The 22,410-nt window shown below is 45.2% G+C and overlaps 2 protein-coding genes across 5 annotated transcripts in view; one reads left to right on the top strand and one right to left on the bottom strand.

Annotated features, from left to right (window-relative positions):
* Nucleotides 1-3,238: 3,238 nt before the first annotated feature.
* adma (adrenomedullin a) lies at nt 3,239-5,886 on the bottom strand. The gene is made up of 4 exons (XM_084683106.1): nt 4,783-5,886; nt 4,045-4,149; nt 3,792-3,916; nt 3,239-3,573 (listed from the first exon to the last, which is right to left on the bottom strand). Exons 1-4 carry the CDS (start codon nt 4,798-4,800, stop codon nt 3,273-3,275), a joined length of 549 nt encoding a protein of 182 aa, XP_084539232.1. The 5' UTR covers nt 4,801-5,886; the 3' UTR covers nt 3,239-3,272.
* A 1,905-nt stretch (nt 5,887-7,791) lies between these two features.
* The window catches only part of sbf2 (SET binding factor 2), a 78,821-nt gene continuing 64,202 nt past the window's right edge, over nt 7,792-22,410 (top strand). For 3 of the 4 annotated variants that reach the window (XM_084682399.1, XM_084682397.1, XM_084682396.1), the window contains exons 1-2: nt 7,792-7,909; nt 17,096-17,181. In XM_084682399.1, the coding sequence (XP_084538525.1) occupies nt 7,855-7,909; nt 17,096-17,181 (141 nt within the window). In that variant the 5' untranslated portion in view covers nt 7,792-7,854. Of the gene's footprint in view, nt 7,910-8,833; nt 9,308-17,095; nt 17,182-22,410 lie in introns of all 4 variants that reach the window. The other variant, XM_084682398.1, reaches the window with a different exon arrangement.

Raw genomic sequence — 22,410 nt, 5'->3', positions numbered from 1 at the left:
CTCTTCCAACTCTGTGGTGCCGTGTTGTAGAAAGGTGAAACACATTCAAAGTCTGACCACACCCTGGAAGCAAGTGGATGGATTTCCGATGTGTGCTAGTGTGGATAAGGAAGGAGCCTGGGGTCTCCTGTGTTGAAGTTGTCAACACAACGTGCCACTGCACACTTTTCTCTCAGTGAGACAGTCTGCATATGGTGCTCCAATTCACTTTTTCATTTGGCCAAGGTTGTCCCATAGCTTTTCTTGTTTTTCTGACCTGTTGGGTTTATGGAGTGTGTCAGGCCAAAGCAGTGTGGAAACAATGAGCCATAATCATAAATGTACTATTCATTGCCACTAGATGACAGTAGAGGCCATACAATGTTGTTCACCCTATCTGGCAAACTGCCTTGCTGTGCATGCTTTCTGCTCATACCATCACACACAATCATCTGCATCTCTATCCCATTGGCGCCTATCCCTGACCTTTACACTGACCCAGTGAGAACCATAACCCCAGATCAGCCCTGAGGAATTACTAATGACCATGTTTTGAACAGGGCAGGAAGGAAGTGCAATGGCCTCTTCATGAACCATGAATTCATCTGAATCTCGAACCAGTCAAACTGAGAAGCACTGCAGAACCCTTCAATTGCCATGGCATCAAAATGATTGAAACTGATTTTGGTGGTCAAGCAAACCAAACTAGGTAGGCTATGGAGCCTGCCACAGACAGTTATTGTAAACCCTTAAAAGTTGACTTTAGAAATTGCCTGTGGAAGAGTCAACTTTATTGAAAACAAATGATGCTTCGCTTCACTGGCATGTCTTTTTAAGAGTTCGAGCTGGGCCGGAGTCTGCAATTTAACAATTGTTTGTAACTTAATGGTCATATTTAATAAACAGTCCTAATCTTTTACAGGCTTTGATTCCTATAACATGTACAGAGTGACTGTAACCATGTTGTTTTGTGGTTTTTCCTGTGGCTGATTGATAGCAATGACAAACTGCTGTGGTTATGTGAGTGCTTTAGCATGGAAAGCTGTGTCAAAGCCATACTGGTAATGAGTACCAGTGAGATTAAATAATCAAACCCTTAGCTTTACGTGTCCTCTATCAAGAGTTTATGTCGGTCTTGAACCAAAGATTTTGAATAGATCTTGGCCCTCAGTTCAAACGGACAATGCCAAAACCACATCAGGCATCAGCTCACCCTCACAAGTGTTGCTCCAGGTCTGTGCAATGCCGGCTTATCAGACATTTAGCAGACGCTCTCATCCAGAGCGACTTACAGTAAGTACAGGGACATTCCCCCCGAGGCAAGTAGGGTGAAGTGCCTTGCCCAAGGACACACCGTCATTTGGCACGGCAGGGAATCGATCCTGCAACCTTCCGATTACTAGCCCGACTCCCTCACCGCTCAGCCATCTGACTCTCATACCTGTGACGCACTCAGCTCCGAGCTGTGCAGCACCGTGTGTCTGTGATCGAGACCATGATAATGAAAGAGAAAGTGAAAAGAGTGGTCAGCAGCTTGGCATCGAAAGCTATTTTGTTCCCGTCTATCTGCACGAGCATCTGCTGTGAGCCTGGGAGCCTGTGTCAGCTTGAGCAGACTTCTTTGCTGGGGTTGCTTTTATGATGCTCTGTGTGTGCCTCTCAGGAATGTTGGACCCCCCCCCCCCCCACCACCACCACCACCTCCAACACCACCATACATACCTCCTCCTCCTTCCATCTCCTCTCATCCTAGATGGGTCCTGATGTCCTTCTAGTCTACCAGGAAGGATTGATGAAGATCAGGCTGGAGCCGTCCAATCGTCATGGTCTCCTTGTCTCTGCTGCAGCCATGCAGTGGCGTGTAGAGAGCCAGCAAATATGCTCTGTACAGGGAAGGAATGCGCCTGGCACATTGCATTGTCTGCCCTTTGGGGTGGGGGTGGGGGTGGGGTAACAGGGGCTGGTAGGGGGAGGAGGTTGGGGGGGGGGTGAGTCTAATGAGTGCAATCAGTTAACTCAGACCAGGTTCTGTGTGTGTCTCCCTGAAGCTGAGCAGACAATGGAGTGCCACTTTCAATTTGCTCCAGTCACTTCCTGTGGAACAGAGGAGGTCTGGACAGTTTTTTCATATGCAAAATGTTTATTGTATGACAATGTTAATTGCTTTGACACTAATAAAATAGACCACATTTACAAATATATTATACCATATAGCTATAAAAAAACAGTTCTCCTATTACCACAGTTTGACACAATAATATCCATGATGCGAAAGAATAGTGGAAACAACAAGTAGCTATAATGCCCTTACTTTTTACTTCTTCTAGTATAAAAATAGTTTTTTTAAATCTCCATAAGTATTTGAATGTAACCTCTATATAATATTTAAATAGATATCTTGTTTGAACATATATACACATATACTGGCAATAAAAAATATATAGATTGCACAAAAATATTCAAGTATAGTTTAATCCATTGTGGACTGGCACAGACATATCATCAAATTTAAAGCTTTTTCCCTCATACAGTGTCCAAAAACAGCTTCATTGCATCATTAAGTCCATCTCTTTGTTTGGCATTGTGAGTCAGAGGTCTTTGGCTGCTCATTTAGATGACTTGAAGTCCAAATGGAAAAGTGCGGACTAGTATATATTTATATATGTATATATACACATGGCATGGTGTGGTTAAATCTTTTAATCCTTCGAGAGTAACTATAGTCTTTGACTTGCAGAAGAGGCATGTATAGTGGGCATGTCCCAGTCTGTTTTAGGCAGGGCGGAATCACCCCCCTCTTCCAGCCAGTGGGGTCTCCACTCAACCAGATATGAGCCTTGTTCCTATCACAGCACCGGGCAGGCAGAGACACACAGCGGAGGAGCATCCTCTGAAGCTACAGTCTCTCTGTGGTGCCATCCAGTGCCTGTAGACCAGCTGCTGTTGTTTTCACGCTGCGCATCGCTGACGGCGCCTCTTCCCCGGAGCCTCCGCCTCTCCGGCCAACTCTCAGGGAGAAGCTCTGCAGCGCTGCTGTTCTCGGTCTCGCTCTCACACAGAACCCCCAACCCACCCCCAGTCCCCTCGCGTCTGGAAAAGAACGCTCTGGAGGACTCTTGGCAGGAGTCTGAGGCACGTGGAGAATCTTAGAACGGACAGGACAGACGGAGAGTGAGAGAGAGAGGAGACTCGGCCCTCACTCTTCATCCTCCTCTCTCCTCCCCCCTCCCTCCCTTCCCCCCTCCCCCCCCCCCCCCCGCCTCCCCTCCCCACCGCGACCCGGCTAGTCCCGCTCAGGTCCGTCGGAGGAGAGCCTCCAGCTTGTGCGCCCGCGAGGTGCTGATCCACGTGGGCCTCAGCCTGCCTCCCTCCAGCCCCAACGTGGCCCTGCGCTTGGGCAGGGAGCGCCGTCTGCGCCCGTAGCCCTGGGGGCTGATCTTGTCCATGGGGGCGCTGCCGATGTTCAGCTTGTTGTTGAGCTGGTGCAGGCGGTGAGCCAGGTCGTGGACCGTGCACGTACCCAGGGAGCAGCCTGGCCTCCTGTATTGGTTGACGGAGTTCTTGGACCGCTTGGTTCTGACGCTGAAGTCAGTGCTGGAGGAGAGGGGGAGGAGGGAGAGAACATTAATCCACGCTCTGCATTCCTGAATCGGACGCTCTTGGCAGACCCAGATGAGCTTGTTTACTTTCATGTTGCCTGTGTTTGACAAGACCTATTCATTCGAAATGTCCCCGCTTCGGGGACGACGAAATAAGAGCAACGGCGAGTTTTGTGGCATGATACACAAGATTGTGTGGTATGCGGTTTGTACCTGGAATGCGGAGTCAGCGTGTCCCTGAAGTCCTCCGGTCTGACAAACTGCCCGGACTCTGCTCTCCTCTCAGAGACGATGTTGAGATCCCTTCTCAATCTGCTCTGCATCCACACACTTAACCTGAGGGCAAGGGAAGGAATCTCGTTAGCACAGAGCAGACATCCTGTACAGTCACACGGCACGCTGGATCTCGTAGTCACACACCTGCCAATCATTAGAAGAATGAAAAGTGCTCATCTGATCACCCACCTTTTTTCAACTCGGGGCTCATTTCAAATTCCACGCTGTGTGCGACTGTGGCCAGCAGACAGCCACAGAGGAAGGACTGAAAGATCAGTTTCATTTTGTCTCCTGCCTGCACAGAGAGTGGGGAAGAAAAAAAACACTTGTTAGTTCCAGTATTTACTTATTAAAAATGGATGACTTACTTAGTTAGCCCCTGTCCTTCCCTGCAAGCAAGCCCCCCCCCCGACTCTGCCCTCTGCTAACCAACCAACCATGATCTCGCTTACACAAGGGTCCAAAAGCCAAGTTATTTGCACTTATCATTCATTTATTTAAAAAGTCATACTGGGGTCAAATGTTGTGAGGTTAAGTAAACTCACAACCAATGCTTCAGTCCCCTATCCGGTGAAAAGAATGATACAGTCTATCAATGAGTCCTTTAGGCAATTTAAAGCTCCATTAGGCAAAGTCAATGCCATTCCTAACCAGATCAAATCAATACAAATAAAAGGACTGGTTAATGATTAGCAAGGGTTTTAAACAGGGCCAGTTCTGTGCAATGTATTTCACACACAGGGACCATCTACCCCCCCAAGCCCACAATAAGCACTGAACTCCTTATATAACAAGACAGATAACCTGCCCTTGTCTGCCGTACTTGAGCCCTGACCTCAAAAAGCATGGATAAAGCCCTCCACAGGAAACATGTCCAACTTGAAACAATCTCTGAAAACCTGAATGAAATGAATGAAAGAAAACATACCTGAAATCCTTGAATCATTCACTTGGATGAGTAAGCTGTTCGCAGAGAGAGCTTGGAGTGAGTATTCCACAGGCTTGTTGAAGTTGCTGTTGGTGCTGAAAGGCAGCTGTGACACTGGGCTAATAGTCTGTACAAGGCAGACGGGAGCCTTTATACTAGAGGTGGGAGGGGCCGGTCTCCCCTCTCCCTGCCTCCACCCACCCCTCCCCGTCTAGCGCTTTCTGACTAATGGAATAGCAAAACAAGAATTGATTAAACGAAATGGTAATGTTTGCTCAAGAGATTCCTGGCATCTGTCAAAAATATGTCAAAATGTATCTCCTTTGCTGCTTCCTTTGTTGTACGTTTTGCATGAAATAATGACACAATGGTGGAACGTCTGCCCATGTAAGGGAGGTCAAAACAGATTTTACTCACACATTTGCTTATTTTTGCTCGTTTTCAAGGACATATAATGACACTGTGGATTGGGTCCACAAAGGTAAATAACAGACAATGCTTTTTCTTTTTGTATTTGGGGAATTAAGCATGCCTGAGAACACTTCAAAATGAAGTTTTGCTCAGTCAGAGGATCTTCACTTTGGTCCCCTTCTCATTCCAGCCCAAATGAAGGATTGAGGTCACAAAGCCCATACAATGATGGGTCTGAACAGAAGTGTTGTATCAGCAGGAGAGAATGCTGGTTAGTGGGTTTAAGATATGATAAGACAGGAACATTCAGTTATTGATTGATACCGTAACAATGGCAGTAACCACAGTTGGGTCCATATATATGTTTAAAACAAAGGGTAAAAGCACTTACTTGCATACTTTTTGAACAACTGTTTGTAAAAAAAAGTTTAGCAACCATCTCAAATAAATCTGGTTACATTTTCCTTAGCATAGCAATGTTTAACATTCGTTAAAAATGTTACAGGCTGACAAAAGAATACATTGAAAGTTAATTTAGAAATCCATAAATAATCTGGGAGGAAAAAAATTCAATAATAGAGCCCACGAGTCAGTGCCTCAAATGTCCAGTTTCTCCCGAACAGCGTTAGTAACACATGACAGTGCTCAAATTCAAGTCCAAACCAAAGTACTCTGAGTTACTCGGAACGTCTCTTAGGGTTAGCACAACCTAATAAGAGCACAATGTATCTCATATATTATTTATGGAGCACAAAACATGTGCGGACAAAACGAACGTCCACGTCAGAGCAGGTCAGAGGAGGCAGATGTTGATTACAAGCCCCAGGGGGCAGATATCTGCCCAAGATGCCATCAGGATTAGCACAAGGCAACAGGTTTTGTTTTTCACACCAGCAAACCAAACAGCTGACCCCATATCTGGTAGGCTGTCTGGACCTGGGAACTGTCTTGAGATGTGCACATGCAAAGACCCAGTCTCTAAACAGAAGGACACGTGAAAGATTCACTCCTGGTGTAAGATGTATTTGTGACCCTTAGTGTCATGCCTGTCAAGGATTGTGAATAAGAGTTGTTTGTGACAACGTGAGGTTTTTTCACAAACTCAGGATATGTCTTAGACAACTGATAAGCACCACTGTGTACGTGCTGAGCAGAAGATATCTGTGTCAGATTATTCTTTTTTTGCAGTCTCATACAGTAGATCTTTCCAGAAAAAGGAAATACTGTATCTGTTAGTCATTAAGTTGTTCTTTTTTACTTCAGTCTTTGATTGATATTCTCTGACTCCAACATTCTATTCATATCTCCGCGCCTCTAGGCTCTCATGGTGTCACACCATGACACAGTAAATACATAAATGTGAAACACGTGTGTTGCAAACCAGCAAATATTTTGTAAGCATGTTGTAATGATAATTGCCTCCGGCATACAAGTAATCCCCAAGCTTGACAGTAATTTTATCCTAATATGGGAGACCAGGAGATTGCGCAATCCATGACAGCATCGTGCTGTTGTTTGCTGGCCTGCTCCTTATATAGCAATCATCTGCAGGCTTCCAATGGAGCAAGTGTCATTGACATTAAGAGTGACACAGGGCCAGTCAGAGCAGTGGAATGCCAGGGAACACAGGTAAGGGAAAGTTGGAGGTGAGCGTCATGGACGAATGGGTGGACGTATGCCCAGAGATGAAACAACATGGAAATGCTCTTCAGAGCTGTCTCGCTGTTTTGATTTACCTGGAAACAATCTGCTGTTTGCACCTGTGTCGTCATTCATGTTGAGATTCATGTTATTTTCTGCTCTCTGTTTCCAGGGGTTGAAAACATGATTGTTCTAACTGAGTTTGTGGCCAATTGTTGTGATTACTGACCAGGAGTGAGCCCTCAACACAGATATCAAAGACTTTATCAAAGCGTTGTCTGACGCACGCCCTGACTCTCCTTCATCCTTTCATTTTCTAATCTGGCTCAGAGATTTGTCCAGGCAGTGGAAGGCTACATTGCAACATGATTGCCTTGCCTATCAATATGTTACACTATTATTCAGTCAGGACTATGTTATGAGTGATTGAATTGACAAAATCAAGAAAATAGGCGAAGGTAAAGCCTCTCTAAGTACAATCAGGTGCCTTTAAAAAAAGTTATCATTAAAATAATCATGAACCTGAAAATAGTCCAAATTCTGTCTCACAGCCCTTGTTACCCCAAACTTGCCCACAGTGAAGACTACACACATGATCACTTTGTTTATCTTGGCCTTTTTTAATACATTTGTTATTCAGTGATATTATTTAAAGAAAGAAAACAGGAAAAAGAGAGATTCGTTATTGAAATTTGTAGAATTGTTGTAGAAAAATGTAGTTCTTGCTTCGATCATGCAATGGAAAGATGCACACACTTTTAATAAGAATGCTAGATTGTTAATAAGATGGTATTCCGTGATCGGACCAGATTAATAGTTGTTCTTACGGTGTGTTAGGGTCAGGGTGTGACCCGTTTGCATTGCCCACAAATCTATTTGTATACTACGCGGCCCACGCCCATTGATGTCGCTGACTCTTGCACGCAGGCGCAGTGGCATATCTTCTGTCAAACATGGCTGTGCTTATGAAGAAAGAAAAATGCTGAATAGTGTTGGTAAATTTCGGAAAAAGCAGCAAACATGGCTAGATTGGCTGATTATTTGATTGTCGTGGGATATGATCAGGAAAAAGCTGGTGAGTTTTTTCACGGTGCGGGTGAACACGAACGCTGGAATGAACCTTAATGCTGGGATTTATTCAGGCCGTTAGTGTTGATAATGCCAGGCAGTCATACCAGCCATATCTGAGATTAGGATTGAGAACACTGTTGCGTCTCATTGTTTTGGATTTTATTGTTGGTGTAATTAACACACTAGGAGCAGCTCATAAAGGTATTTTGTTAGTTAGTTATGCCATTCAAAAATCTCAAATGCATCTGGAAGTGGAACTTTCATGGATTTAGGGAATGTGTCATATCCTGTCCCACATTGCTAGGTATTTCGTAGAACGCTGTCAAAACTATCAATCGAATCGTATCTAACACGAGCTGAAAACGAGAATCATACATTTCCAAATCTATTTTTGCAGTCTTTTTATAAGTGTAGTCTTGTATTTTTGTCATTGTGTGACGTTCCATTGATTATCTTGGAATATGTGCAACGATTTTGGTACAGTCTGCACAGATTTGAGATTGTAGCCTAGGTGTTGCAAGAATTAAATGTTGTGTTGTTAATACAGTGCCTTATTTGTGTCGCAAACGTGGATTGTTTATTTTGTTTCTGCCGGGCAACAACTTGATCCAACTTTCCCAGTTGATGGGCGTAGCTCCAATGCGAGGGAACTGGAAAGGGAAGACTTCCTCGAGTTTGTGGCTTCGATGTCTGATTAACCCACTCAATGCCAACGCCTCTTTACTCACGTACAGTTATGATACATTGTCATCAAGAGTGCATAGGCCGAATACATCTCATCATGTTTAGGTAGATTTGTGGATTTGTTTCACTGAGCAGTGTGACTTTAAGTAGGTTATGCATTAATTTACCCTTCTTTGAGTGATGCTAGGTAACTAATATTGCAGATTATTGAAGTTTTTGATTCCACTATTCTAAACTTTGTTAGGGCCATTGAGTCCAGATGAAGAGAAGCACAGCAGGACATGTGAATGTGTATGACACTGACTGTTGAAGGAATGTTGATGATCCTTAAGGGAGTTCAGAGTCCCAATGTGCATGGGCATCTCTCCAGGCATCTGTGTCAGAGACAAGTCCAGCTGAATCCTCTCTGTCACCTGGGCCAGCAAGTCACAAGAATAGGTAAACAGTGTCCCCCATCATCCACACACATCCAAGCGCCAACGCACAAATGACTTTTTTTGTGCAGTAGGAACAAAATGTTCCTGGCATCAGCGGCTCTGGATAGATCCAGATGACTATCCTCCCTACAAAAGGAGACTTGAGATTTTTTTCTTAGCCCTGGTTTGAGATGCAAGGATGATGAATGGACACAAACGAGAGACAGAAAGCAAGGGAGAAGGAAGAAGATCTGCTTGGTCATCTGTTACATTCGAATGATGCCAGCCTGAGCTATCCACAGGTATAGTTACTAACTACCATTTCAGCTTAACCCGGAGCTCTCCAGCGAGCTTTTATTGCTGCAGTCCTTCCGCAAATTTGTGGTATGCTGTGTTGATGATGCACATAGCTTGCTGCTGTGTGGGTCTGGTTCACTGCATCCTGTACAGTAGGTGGCTGAGGGCCTGACCGGGAACCACAGGCCTGTTCTCACAGCAGCAGCACTGGAAATACTCTTGAGGACTGAAACACTACAAAATGCAAACAAAGACAGATGACTGAGAACCAAGGTTCATTTGTGCGAGGCTTCCTTCAGAGGAAATGTGTGTAGTGCCCTTAGCTGGTGATAGGAGAGGTGCTTCGAAGTCCAGAACACTAATACTGTCTAGACAGCAGATGTTGTCCTTGCCACCTTGCTTGTAAAAAATCCGGCGTGGGATATCAGTAGAGGTCAAGAGCATCTCTGCCTTATGGAGGGTCCCAAGGGTTGACCCAATTCCTCTAGATTACCACAGAGTCCGGGAAAGTTATTTTGAAGCACGTCATCTGTTGTGGACTAGGCCCATGGTTGACCTACTGTCTAAGATATCCATACAGTATTGTTTCTAGTCTACGTGACTGGCACTGCTAAAACAAATTGCAAATGATTTTTGTAGGCTAGTCAACGAGACCTTGCAGACCTTCCATGCATGCTACAGAATGGCATGAAAGGGATTCAGCTGTTTGACGAGCGATTGAATTGCTGCTTGATTCATGTGAATGATGAGAGGAGCAGTTGGTTGAGTTGATAAGGGGAAAAAAACACTTGGACTTCTGTGGGACTTAACTTCCCCACACACAAGCCTTATTTGATCCACAAACCTTTGGTTTAGGAGGTATAGTGTGCTGCAGGATTGAGCCGGAATGCACAGAGCAGCCACTGTTGGATGCCATCTTAAAAAGCCTGAGCAGTTTGTCTTTCTCCTAACTAAGGGATACTGTTTCCCCTTACTGGCGTAGAGCTGTCGTAAAAGCTCTCGGGCTTGCTGCACGCCATAAATCGTAATTTGCGAAGTAAAACTGAGGAATTCGCCCTGCTGTCTGCCTGGCTCATACTGTCAGCTTATGAGACAGTGCTCATCACCTTCCTCTATATGAGAGAAGAACGTCAAGGATGGCTCTCTGTTTCTGAAGCTGTTACGGATCCAGCCTGAGTTTGTGGGTGACCTTCCGCACTGCTATCCAGGCTGATGAGACCCACATTAGGAAAGGGCTCATGTAACGTCACACTAACCCGCACACCGAAAAAACGCCTAATGTTGTGGCTCATAGCGAGCAAGAACAAAAACGCTTCCATATATTGTATCTCCAACGGCTGGGTGATGCTGCTGTGTTTCATATTAGCCATGCGTCTCAGGTGCTCTGTGCATGCAAGGGTTCGATCTGGGCCCAGGTAGAGTTTCTGTATTGGGCTCTGCTGTGACATGACTCAACGGATGACTCTAGACTTGGCTCAGCAATGCCTTGAATGCCTTCAAGTGTTTGGCTCAGGATTGCTGTCGCTTGGTGACTAATGCTTGGTTGTGCAAGTGTAGCATTGTGAATTAAGGTTCAGGTTATTTCATATCCCCAAACTACACAAGAACATATTTCAGCGATTAGTGGTGGAAATTGTGAGTGTTTTAGATTTATCATTAAGTAGATAACATTCTTGAGTAGCCTTTGTAATGTGATTTTGCAAGGAATGTGTGCACACGTAATTTGCAATGAGGGAATTACTTTTGCAAACAACAACAGTCTGATGGGCTAATCTTGGCAGCATAGATTCTTTATGTTTTTAAAGCAGGTGAAACAAGGACTGTCATTTTTACTGTGTTGACTGCACCAAGTGAGGAATTTACAGGATTGTTTTTACTAGCTTGGTGTAGGTTTGATGATGACTGGCAGCAACACACGTGCCTGCTAGCTCCTCCCCTTTCTCCTCTCCTCTCGGCCCTGGGTATACCAGAAGCTCTGGTGTTCCCTATTCTGGTAGAGTAATGAATCTGATCATTGAATCTGACTTGCTCCGAATGGGGATATAGGGTAATAGACTACAGAGAACCCCCTAACCTCTACCAAACCCTACCCCCCCACCACACACACACACACACACACACACACACACACACACACACACACACACACACACACACACACACACAAACACACACACACTGCTAATGCCTAGATAAAGTAATCAGTAGGCTATAGCCCAACTCACCACTGCAAAATCTATGTCACACCAGAGAAAAGCTTGAGATAATCTGAGATAAGACTACTCAGCTGAAGATTACACCTGCTCATCCTTTATTTTGTTAAAAGTCAAGTCCTGTTGGATCCTGTTGGAGTCCTGGAGAATGTGCCTTGTGGACCATAGCTTTGAGCCTTATAGTAAATGACTGTAAGCTTGTTTTAGTTTATCAAAGTATTTTTTGGTACTTATGAGGACATTTCTTGTCAGTCTTAGTCAGTGTTGTTGATAACGTACTAATACTAAGACCCTCATAGCTGTGTGATTTGTGAATAGTGACATGAGAGTGTGTTGGTTGGTTTACCGTCAGTCTCAGAAGTTAAGATAAACTTTACACAATGGAGAAGTTGGCTGTACGAGAATCACTGAGACAACCTCCAGTGGCTTTTTTATGACTCCTGACCACAAAATTATGTCTGGGTTTAATTGTAGTCTACACAGTAATGACTTGGAAAAATCCTGTCCTTACAACATTGACCATTTGCTGTATGAGTGTTCCCTCAACACCAGTGCAGTCCAACATGTTCAGTGTGTCTTTCCCCGAGGCTTCTCCTGTTGTGGTCAACATTTACAAGATGGCAGATGGTGGAATGTTTTCTCTGTTATTGAACTTCAGGGATTTGTAGACTCCTCCATTGATAGGCTGCTGGCCGCTTTGCAGCTTCCCGTTTAGGTTTTGGCTTTGTGATGAGCGGCATCCTGACCACAATGGAGGGGGGCTTCCTTCCTCTCAGGGAGAGAGGGAGCAGCCTGGAGGACTTTGACTGATAGTTTGCCCAGGGTAACTCCACTACTACAAGTAGGCCTACTAGCAAAGGATGATCTTTCTCCATTTAGATATAGAACCACAAACCACAGCACACATTCCCCTCTTTCCTGTGCAAATTTCAGTTTGAATCTTGGTGTCCGAGTTCGTTTTTGATTGTCAAACTTTTTAAATAGCCTTGAACTCAGCTGTTACCTGAGTTCTAAGATGCAGAAAAACATTGAAACGTTTGGAAGCATCAGTATCCCCAGTGCCTCCAGCATGAAGCTCATGCTGTAATGATGAACAAATGGGGAAGTCAATAATGTCTGTGCAAAGTAGCCCGTCTGTTGTTTCATGGTCGACCTTCGGCACAAATTCCTTTGAACCGTATCATTGTGCTGTTTTATTTTCCTTTAGAGCTGGTGTCTTTGACATGGCCTTTAAGGGAAGCCTTTCCTTCCAAATATTTTTCCAATTCTGTGGCTGCTTTCAAAAGCTGGAATGCTTCCTGTAATTTAATCTCGGTGACATCATTCGTTTGCTAATCTCTCGATAGCCTTTGCCATGCAAAGGATGGCATATTCTATTTGCATACTGTATGATCTTTGGACATTCCGTCCATCCAGGTTGTAGGATGGAAGCAGTGGTGGAAAGATGTGGGGGGGGCTGATGACTTGCATAACACTGATGGCATTTACAGTAGCTTTTTGCTAGCTGTGTGGGTTAGCAGGGATGTGGGGAATTGTTATCTTCCACATCTTGTGGTGGAGTGGAGAGTCAGCAGTCCAGCCAACCTGTGTGGACCAGCGGGCTTGTACACCTGTCATCCCTCTGATCCAGATCCAGCTGGGGGTGATGCGGAGCTGACGTCCACTGGCTCGTGGAGCCTGCATGCTAGGCCGACTCTTACGTAGTAACGGCACAATGCAGGCCTCGCTCTGTTGACTCATGGAACAGCTCTGCTCCACGACAAAGGCCAGGAAGATAGATGGCCCATTTTTCCAAGAGAAGAAACATCTGCACTAATCAAGAAAGACTAACAACCTATGTGTGTCTGTTTTGGAAACCAAATCATTCAAATGTGAAATGACCTTCCCGGAGCGTTCTGTCTTAAGTTGTACTTTGCTATTTTTTTTATGACGCAAGTGAACATAAATATTTGCTCATCCCATTCTCGGCACACATTTGTCCACGGTTCCAAATTTGCTCAACAGTCAATTGTTGGTTTCCTTTTTGCAAAAACGTAATTATGCCCTTGGTTTTAGCTGCTGTAGACAGATGGTGTGTCTGCCGCTCTGATACTGAGACTGTCCTGAACAATTAACTAGTAAACACACAGAAGACAATAAAACAACTATCTTGTTAAGGTCATTAATCCACAACATGAATGCACACCTAGCTCCTTAGACCCTGGAATAGCATTCTCCGTAGGCTAATCCACATTTGTTCGCAGCCACACAAGAAATTGGAGAAAAACAAAAGACTTATTGCTTAATGGGTTTGTTTATAGGTTGGTTACTCTGGTCTGACATCTGCTTTCTGCCTGTAAATTTTACAGGACTTTTCGAAGGTAACAGATTTTGTACGTTTTATACAGCATAACACGTGGTGTTGATATATTTAATAACCTGCCACTTTGGAGAGAGGATTTATTATTAGTATTTATTATTACAGTTCGTTCGGCAGTCCAAAACCCCATTCTACTGACTGGCATGATTTTCTTTTCCTCTGTATGATCAAAGGAATCGAGTTGTTTGGGAAAACCTTCCTGGCTATTATTGCAAGCGGATCCTGAAATGAGGATGTTCCTGTCCTGGCTTCTCTTAACCTAACCAAGGGGCCTGTTTTATTGTTATCTAGGGGGCCATATCTGACAGTGGGGGCTGGTTTCAATTGTTTACAGAGTGCAGCCTCACAGAATGTCAGGAATGGTGTCCTTTATCGTCACCCTCGGTTGAGAATTGGAGGTTGGAATGCTGAAGGATTCCAAGCATGTGATCTCAATTACTGTAGGGGGGGTACTGCCTCACAGGACAGACCCCCTCCCTTTACATGGGGCCACAGCGCCGTGCCACAACCCCCAGCCGTATACTGTAACCTGCACACGGTTCGACCCAGCCATGCGTCCCTCCGAACCCTGAGGAAGATTCACGCCCCCCCCCTATGGTTCTCGTTAGGCCTGGCGGAGGTCAAGGTTACACGGGGGACTGACAGCCGGCTGGAGCTGCGGAGGTCAGGGGCCCGGCCTGCCCACTAGGGGCTGAGGTGGTGGTGAGGTGGAGGGCTGCTGACTGGCTCCTCTGTCTCCCTCTTCTCTGGGTCATCGGTCTGATTAGGGGGTCTTCTGGTGAGTTGTGGTAGGCCAAAGCCATGTCATTTTGTAGTTTGTTAGTGTACGTTGTTAACAAGAGCAGACCTATGTTTTTGTGCTTGAGGTAGCGTAGTAGGGAAAAGTATTTATTTTAGTCAAAATAAGAGGTTTTGTGTGAGGTTTTTACACCAACAATTTCACTGACCAATATAGGTATTTAGCGAGCGCTGCAAACCAGCATGTTTCCTTAAAAGTCTTCCTTGTTCCAGTTTGATGTGAGAGCAGTATGGTCCATCTCCTTTTAAACTGGCAAATCTAAAAGAAGCTGCATAAATGTCAAAAACAGAATTTAAAAAATCAAGTGTTTTTGGAAAAGACTGAGAATAGAGTAAGACTGAGCTGTCCTGTCAGCAACTATCTCTGTGGTCTTAAAAGAAGATAAATTAGTTTGTAGTTGTTTTTTTGTTTTTTTACTGGCCATTAGGATGGTCAATGGAATGCACTAGAATTGCTGTAGCTCCAGCAGGAAACCAGACAGTAGGAGGTCCAGGACTGGAGCTCTGCTCCGTCTCAAAGCATCAACCAAACCTCAGGGGAGCAGGGAAGAATGTCTTCTGATTTTACTAGCACAATTAATCTAAGCTAATATTTACTGTAGCCACTACCCCCTCATGTTCTTATAATAGTCTCTCTGTAATCAATCCGCCACCTTTTCCTTCTCAGTCGGGAGTCAGTTCATCCTCAGCCTTGATAAATATCTAACTGATTTAATTGAATGCATGACTGAACGCTTAAAACCGTGTGAAATGAAGTCAATGTACAAGAGAAGCCAGGGAGACAAACTGTTGCCTGGAAAGTACTCTGTTGCTGTTTTTGCCCCAACTTAGAAATGAATTCTTTCAAGTTTCTTAACGAGGCCTTCTTTTGTTTTCAGTTGGTTGGCCCTCTCCAGATCAGGCTAGTTGATGAACAATGTTTGTGTCACCTCTTAAAAGACATCTCGGTCTGCTGTAACTCATAACATGATGTTGACAAGAGCTATTGCAATTGTGATTTGTGTGCGTAAATTGCTCACGAACAATCTTCCTTGAGCCATATGTGACCTTGCGGGGCAGCTGAAAAGTGAATCATGTTGCTGTGGTACTGTACTCTTGTACTCTCCAGTACTGTAGGTTATGCATCAGACCTGGGAATGCACAGCCTTCAGTGGTCCTTGCGTTGACATTGGAACAGCATCCAATATGAGGACTATCTGTCCTACATAAATTGAAGCGAAATGATTAGTGTCATAGTGAACCTGACAGATTTGGATCTGTGCAGGATCCTCTCTTGTCTCATTTGTTTCTTGTCTTCTGGCTTCCTCCCCCCCCCCCCCCCCCCCCCCCCCCTCCACGTTCCTGGCCTGTCAAAATGGATCACTAACAAATGAATCCCCTCCCCTCTGCTGTAATCTGCTTCGTGTTAGCTGTCCGGCTTTTCTTTCTCGCACTTAATCTTCGACCACATTCTCTGTGAAACATCTTGATTTAATCCAACCCTGTAATTTATTTATTGGCCGTGACTGATTCCAGATATGCCGATGCATATCGCCTTAGTTCTTTAACCTCTCCGTGTGTTTATTTCTTGTGTCGATGGCAATATCACATTTTAGTGCAATTTCACTGTCAGTTAACTCATTTACACGCCTCGTGCCTCGGTCCTTGAAGGCCAATCTGTCGTGGATTGAGCCAGTTTAAATGATGACAGGGCTGCATTGTGGTTTTATGTCATGCTATTGTTTGCGTACCACTGCGTTCCTCAATTCACATATAGTTATTTTGTTTCTAACAATGAATGAATGAGGTGTTTCACATCCAGTAGTTCATGGGGTGCCATTTCATTCGACGCGAGGACGAGCTATGTGGACACGACACACAAACATTAGGCACATACGGTACACACTATTGTGGGAGCCCTACAGGATGCACGTTCTAACAGTTATGGCCCTGCTGTGGCCCATATCTTCATGGAGCTAGTAAGTTTGTGGCAAAGGTGAAACCACGAAACGAGTGGAAGGACGGAAACATCAGTAGATTCACTGAGACTGAGGCCCTGTAGAAAAAAACCATGAGACGAGGAAGTTAGGAATTAGGAAGTCTGGAAATGTGATCATGCATCAGAGTGATTTGTGTGTCCTCACATGCCCCCCATCCCAAACTTGAATTCTCCTTTTTCTTTGTGTTTTTCTCTGGATGACTTGGAGCAGAATTAGTTTTTTACTAAAGCTTAGGAGACCATACTGTAGCCACAGTAGTTTGGTGTGTGCATCATTCACTAGTCATGAAACATCTAAAGTAGCCTAAAGATGTAGGTGCCGATCAGAGTTTCCTCAGAGTTTTGTCTAGGAGAACCAGTCGTCGAACATGTGCCGGCTTCAATGTCCGTTCCCATGTTTCAAATTGTCCTCATAACCGATGGCCTTTTGTTTGTCTGTTTGAAGGTTCAGGAGAAGGATGTGGAAAGATCATCCAGCGCTTCCCCAAGAAGGACTGGGAGGGCACAGCCTTCCCTCAGGGGGTGGAGATGGTGAGTACCAGCATGCTGTGACGGGTCCCTTCAACCAGTGTCAATGCTGCTCATGGAACAGACCTGCTCATGCTCTCCCCCTGCTTGGTACATAGGCGGGGTTTCAATCTGTAGAACTAGAGGGTGAATGATATCTGATCTCGCCGCCCAACACTGCAGGCTCAAGCTGTTTTTGACCTGTCACCATGGTTCAAACATATGGACCGGATTTCAACCTAATGTACACAAGTCTGTCTCCTGACGGAGCAGAAATGTATGGAGGGTTGCATCATTTCCTGTTGTGACTCTGAGGCCCACCTAGCGTTCCTGTTGTCGGCAGTGTTTCCACCAGTTTCCATGGTGTCGGCAACGTGCATTCTGACCCATTATGTTGTTAGTATAGAGGGCTCACAGTGAGAGCCCTGGCAACTCTTCTGGAACGTTCTGGAGTTAATGTGTCATTTGCACAGGTTGTACAGTTTTACCGTTGTTTGTGAGTGGCACTGGTATCAGAGGACAGTAAAAGACGCTCCGTAGAATCTTCAGTGGTCATGTTGCTTGAAGACAGTTAGAACGCCACTAACTGAGAGGCTCCCCATTTTACCAGTGCGCATGTTTTTCATTTGTAGTTTGCATTGCAGATACAGTACTGGAATGTTTTGTGTCAACAAAATGCATAATGATTGTTTATTTAAGAGTTTATGTCAACCCCTTCCTTCACCGCTAATTGGGAAATTCCTTGCCCCTCTTTCTCCTTTCCTCCAGTCTAGCCTCTCTTATCTGTCCCTCTCTGCTGGGTCTCTCCATCCATCCTGCGTCTCTCTCTCTCTCTCTCTCTCTCTCACATCTCTCTCTCTCTCACGTCTCTCTCTCTCACTTTCCCTATCTCTCTCACTGTCCCTATCTCTCTCTCTCCTCATCCTCCTTCCTGTCTCACCCTTCTCCTATCAGGGGGTGTGCGTATGTGTGTGTGTGTGTGTGTGTGGGGGGGGGAGGTCATTGATTGTTTAGGGGTTGTTACGATCATAACGCTTGCTCACTATCAAATATTTATATCTATCTGGGGAGAACTGGTTGTAAATCTCTAGGGTAACGGTAGCAGGACAAACACTCAACCTTTCCCAGCTTCTCAGTGGTTCCTGCCGGCCTGCTCCGGCCAGTGGAGCCCGCCTGCTTGTTTGTTTATTTGCTAGCGTGAATGCTCATTCTAAAGGAGGCTGGGTTTCGGAGGAGAGTCAGAAAAGAGAGAGGCTCTTCCAGAATGCCAGTGCTCTACACACACTCTGGATGTTTTGACAGATTCCAGGCATTACTCGATCAATTAAGAACAAGCTAAATCAGCAGTTTTTATTTTATTAGAATGCCCTCAGTGCAGCATTTAAGTGGTTGTTTGCATTCTTCCTCCATCACCGCCCCCCCGTACAGACTAAAGTATTCTGCCTTTTATGGTCAGATGGATTTCCTTTTTTTCCTTCCTCGGTTACTTTATAGGGTCAAGTTCCATTCCTCTCTTTTCAACAGCCCACTATGGATTTCATGGTACATTTAGACCTCAACCTTTACAGAACAACATGTTGCCCGTTTGTGAATTGGATTACAGAATGTCAGTCTGCATTTCTCTCCTGGGCTAGCCTTGACATCAGGGCTGGAAATTGAGCTTACTGGCAAAATTCCTCTGACAGACAATCACCATATTACCTGCCTTAATGAAATGACTAATCATGCCTAAAGGTGCTGGCTGTACTAACCAAAGCCGATTTAGACTCTGAACATTTATTTGATAACTTGTGTACCCATCTGACTCAGAACATTTGTTTGATAACTTTTGTACCCATCTGCCTATCTCTGGAACGTGACTCACAGCCAACTGCTGTACCAAATCAAGGTGTTAATTAGTTATCTGTCGAGACTGCTAACAATTTGAACTGTTTGAGGTAGGGCCAAACAGTGTACATTTTTTCAGTCTTGGTCGAAGGTATAACTCTGAACTGTTGCATAAATAAAAAGTTGCCTCTTCATTCTTTGTATAGCCCGATGTTTTTCCTCTGAACACAAATCAAAGGCGATGTTTGACGCACGTGGGTCAGGTGGATTCCTGGCTAAGCCGTGGAGCGTTCCTGACCTTGGATGAAAGAATGATAGACGTGGTCAGATCTATGGCTCGGGCGCCGCATCTCGGGCTGCTAGCACTGTGGTTCCGGGGCCGGCCTCCTGTCCACAGCTAGACAGTCTGGGTCCGGACTGCACGTTGGACTACAGGCATGCATCACCAGCAGGAGGTTCTTCTACCGTAGCGCTCTGTGGATCGCCCAGCACCTTTCAGGAGGCCCTGTGATGTAGACCAGACCAGAAGAGAATAAAGCAGAGTGTGACATGAACTACGGGCCTGTCAGGTGGAGCAGACAGCGGGCAGGGAACCTGTTGCATCATTTGGGTCACGTATCGGCTCTGCAATGGATGAAGGGAAAAGAGATGGGAGAGGGAGCCTCTGGAAGTGTTTATGGAGATGTTCTCTTTCCTCTGTTGGAAAAAGGCCCAGAGATCCACTGAAAGATCATCCATTTTCCCTTTGGTAGCGCCAGTGGAGATGTCCGCCACTCTACAGTTACTTAGTTACTCAACGACCACATATGAGATTAGATCCCTTGAAATGTTTGGAATTTATTTTGCTGTGGATATTTTGTTTTTTAGGCTTTCAGTGAATAACACAGCAGCAGTAAATCACTGTTTATGCTTGGATATACTATACAGGCCTGTGTTTGTTTGGCTGTAGTATACACTGGTGTCTGAGGCAAATAGAACACTCCAACTGGAGACAGTCACTACAATGACTCGCTCATTTGTTTAGGAAATAAACCACTCGTTCATTTTCACGTCAACAAATCCCAGAATGAAGATGACAATGCAGGGACAGGAAGGAACATAGAATGTTAACAATGTCAGTTATTTGCTTTTTCATCTGATTCATTTTGCCCATTAAATATGATGTAATTATTTATTGTGAAGTCACTATGAGTTAAGTTTATTACAAATCAGACACATTAAGCTATGCAAAGAGCTAACTGTGTTTCTAGTTTTAGTCTGTTTTGTAATCACATTTAATGCCATCACTTTACCACCGTATTTTTTTGATTTTTTTTGGGAGAAAAGCATTTCCAGCCCCGTAAGCGACATTACAAGCCAGCAAATTCCACCCCTCAGGGCATCCATGTTTAATGAAGGCAGTAGACGGCCTGTTGTGAAGCCCAGACTCGTTGCACAGGGGGCCGGAATGAGGGGTGGACAGTGCTCTGGGCTGCTCTTCCTGTGTGTGTGCGTGCGTGCGTGCGTGTGTCTGCTGGTGGCCAAGTTGTGAAGAGAGTTATGGAGCAGGGAGGAGCGAGTCATGTGTCAGAGTGCAGAGCCATCTCCTCTCCCTTGTCTCTGAGGAGGGATAGACCGTGACAATGTCCCCACAGCATCATCCCTCAAACATCCCCTTCCACATGTGCAGCCTGGTTAAATATAGCCCCAGCGCCTTTCAGTTCAGCCAAACGGAGTGAGCACCCCCCCGGGGCCCTTGTATCATCGCTGTGTGTTTGTTTGTCGTCGTCCACCCCTGCAGCGGTCCTCTCTGTTGATTTGTGGTGTCTTGGCGTTTGGGATGCCTCTGGGCGTGAAGAGAACCCCCAGAGCTGCTCCAGTCTGGATCAGCGTGGCCCTGAAACCCAGAGGAACTCGCACCCCCAGGAGCATGTGCTCCACATTCTACAAAAGCAATCAAAAGTGATTGAAAGATGACTAGGGAGTCATGGGGGGGGGGGGGGGGGGTGACTAAAGCTAGTTTGGGATTATTTTAAGTGCTTTGTTTAATTTTCTCAAAAATGAGATTGAGGGAATAAAGGGGTGTTAGATGATGGAAATGGCATGCACGTCATGGTTCATTTCGGTCATAAAAGTGACTAAAGAGAAGCGATGAGTGCCCGGAAAAGAATGCAGAGAGGACCAGCGCTACAGGGGGTCAGATGTGTGGTGTGACACACTATGGTCGGACAGCCACCTTTTGATGTTTTAATTGAGATGCCAGAGTGTTTAACATACCCCACCAAACAATTAACATTGTAGCTCCATTTTGGCTGGAATGTAAACCGTTATTCTTTGCAGATTTCCTCCACGCCGTGAAAGAAAAAGAAAAAATGAGTCATTCGCGTGCGCTAGGGACTACATCTGTACACAGAAGAAAAAGCATGCGGGCTGTGCACGAATAGCATTCTGTGGTCATAACAGGCCCCCAGCAAACTAAATAGCCACAGATGAAGAATGCACCCAGAAAAAGCGTTTACAACGCGAGCGAAGAAAATGTGGTTCTAATCGAGGCCGGGGCAAGTGACTAGTATACGACCCTGCTCTCATCTTCAGTGGCAGCGCTCCTCCGCAGCGCTCCTCTGCAGCGCTGCAGCACTGAGAGTTGCGCTAGCCCACAGTTTGGAGCTGTATGTTGTGTGTGGGGAGGGGGAACAAATGTGCAAGCTGTCAGCTGAGTACAGGAGCCCTAAGAACTGATCCCTTTTCTGTTGTTTGTATGATTTTCAGGGTGTGGATTCCATACGGGAACTAGTTTCCACTAATAAGTCAAAGAGCCAAAGTTGGGAGGTTCAGGGAAACCGTGTAGCCTAGGGCTCAGGAACAGGTTCCACACATGCCTCGGTGAGCATATAATTACAACTCGCACTCCCCGCTTTAGGCGAATCATATAAGATGCATGTTTCAGGGGAATTGAATTTCCAAGAAAGAGGCCAGCATTCCTCACATCATTTCCCTTGTCTCTCGAGCAATTTGTACAGTGTATTGCATCCATTTGGACTTCAACGTTCACTTTCGCTAAATGGTGGATTAGGCCTGGGTGCCACATGCATTTACACAGTCATGGTCAAGCTGCAACATGGACAACTACATGTATCAATCCAGAGATTTAGTCTGAGCTTTGAGAGTGAAACTAAACTGTCAAACTGTTTTCTTTCCAGTCAAAGTCAAGTATAGCTGATGTTGTGTGCTCTGGCTGTTCAAACAGGCGTAAATCCAAGTTTAGAAACTTCACTCTATCCGTCCCAACAAGGAGGATTACGGCCAATCGGAAAACCTAACAGACGAGTGTCTGGTTTTCACCCCCTCGAGGCCCCTATGGATCTGCCCTGGGATCTGGGGAAAACAAAATCCATGTGTTCAAATAATTTCAGTGTGTTGCGATGGTTATCGCGAGTGTGTTTTCTA

This window comes from Hypomesus nipponensis, chromosome 19 (assembly GCF_054491055.1).
Source record: "Hypomesus nipponensis isolate SF chromosome 19, ASM5449105v1, whole genome shotgun sequence".
Lineage (NCBI taxonomy): Eukaryota > Metazoa > Chordata > Actinopteri > Osmeriformes > Osmeridae > Hypomesus > Hypomesus nipponensis.
This window is presented reverse-complemented; position numbering and strand designations above follow the sequence as displayed.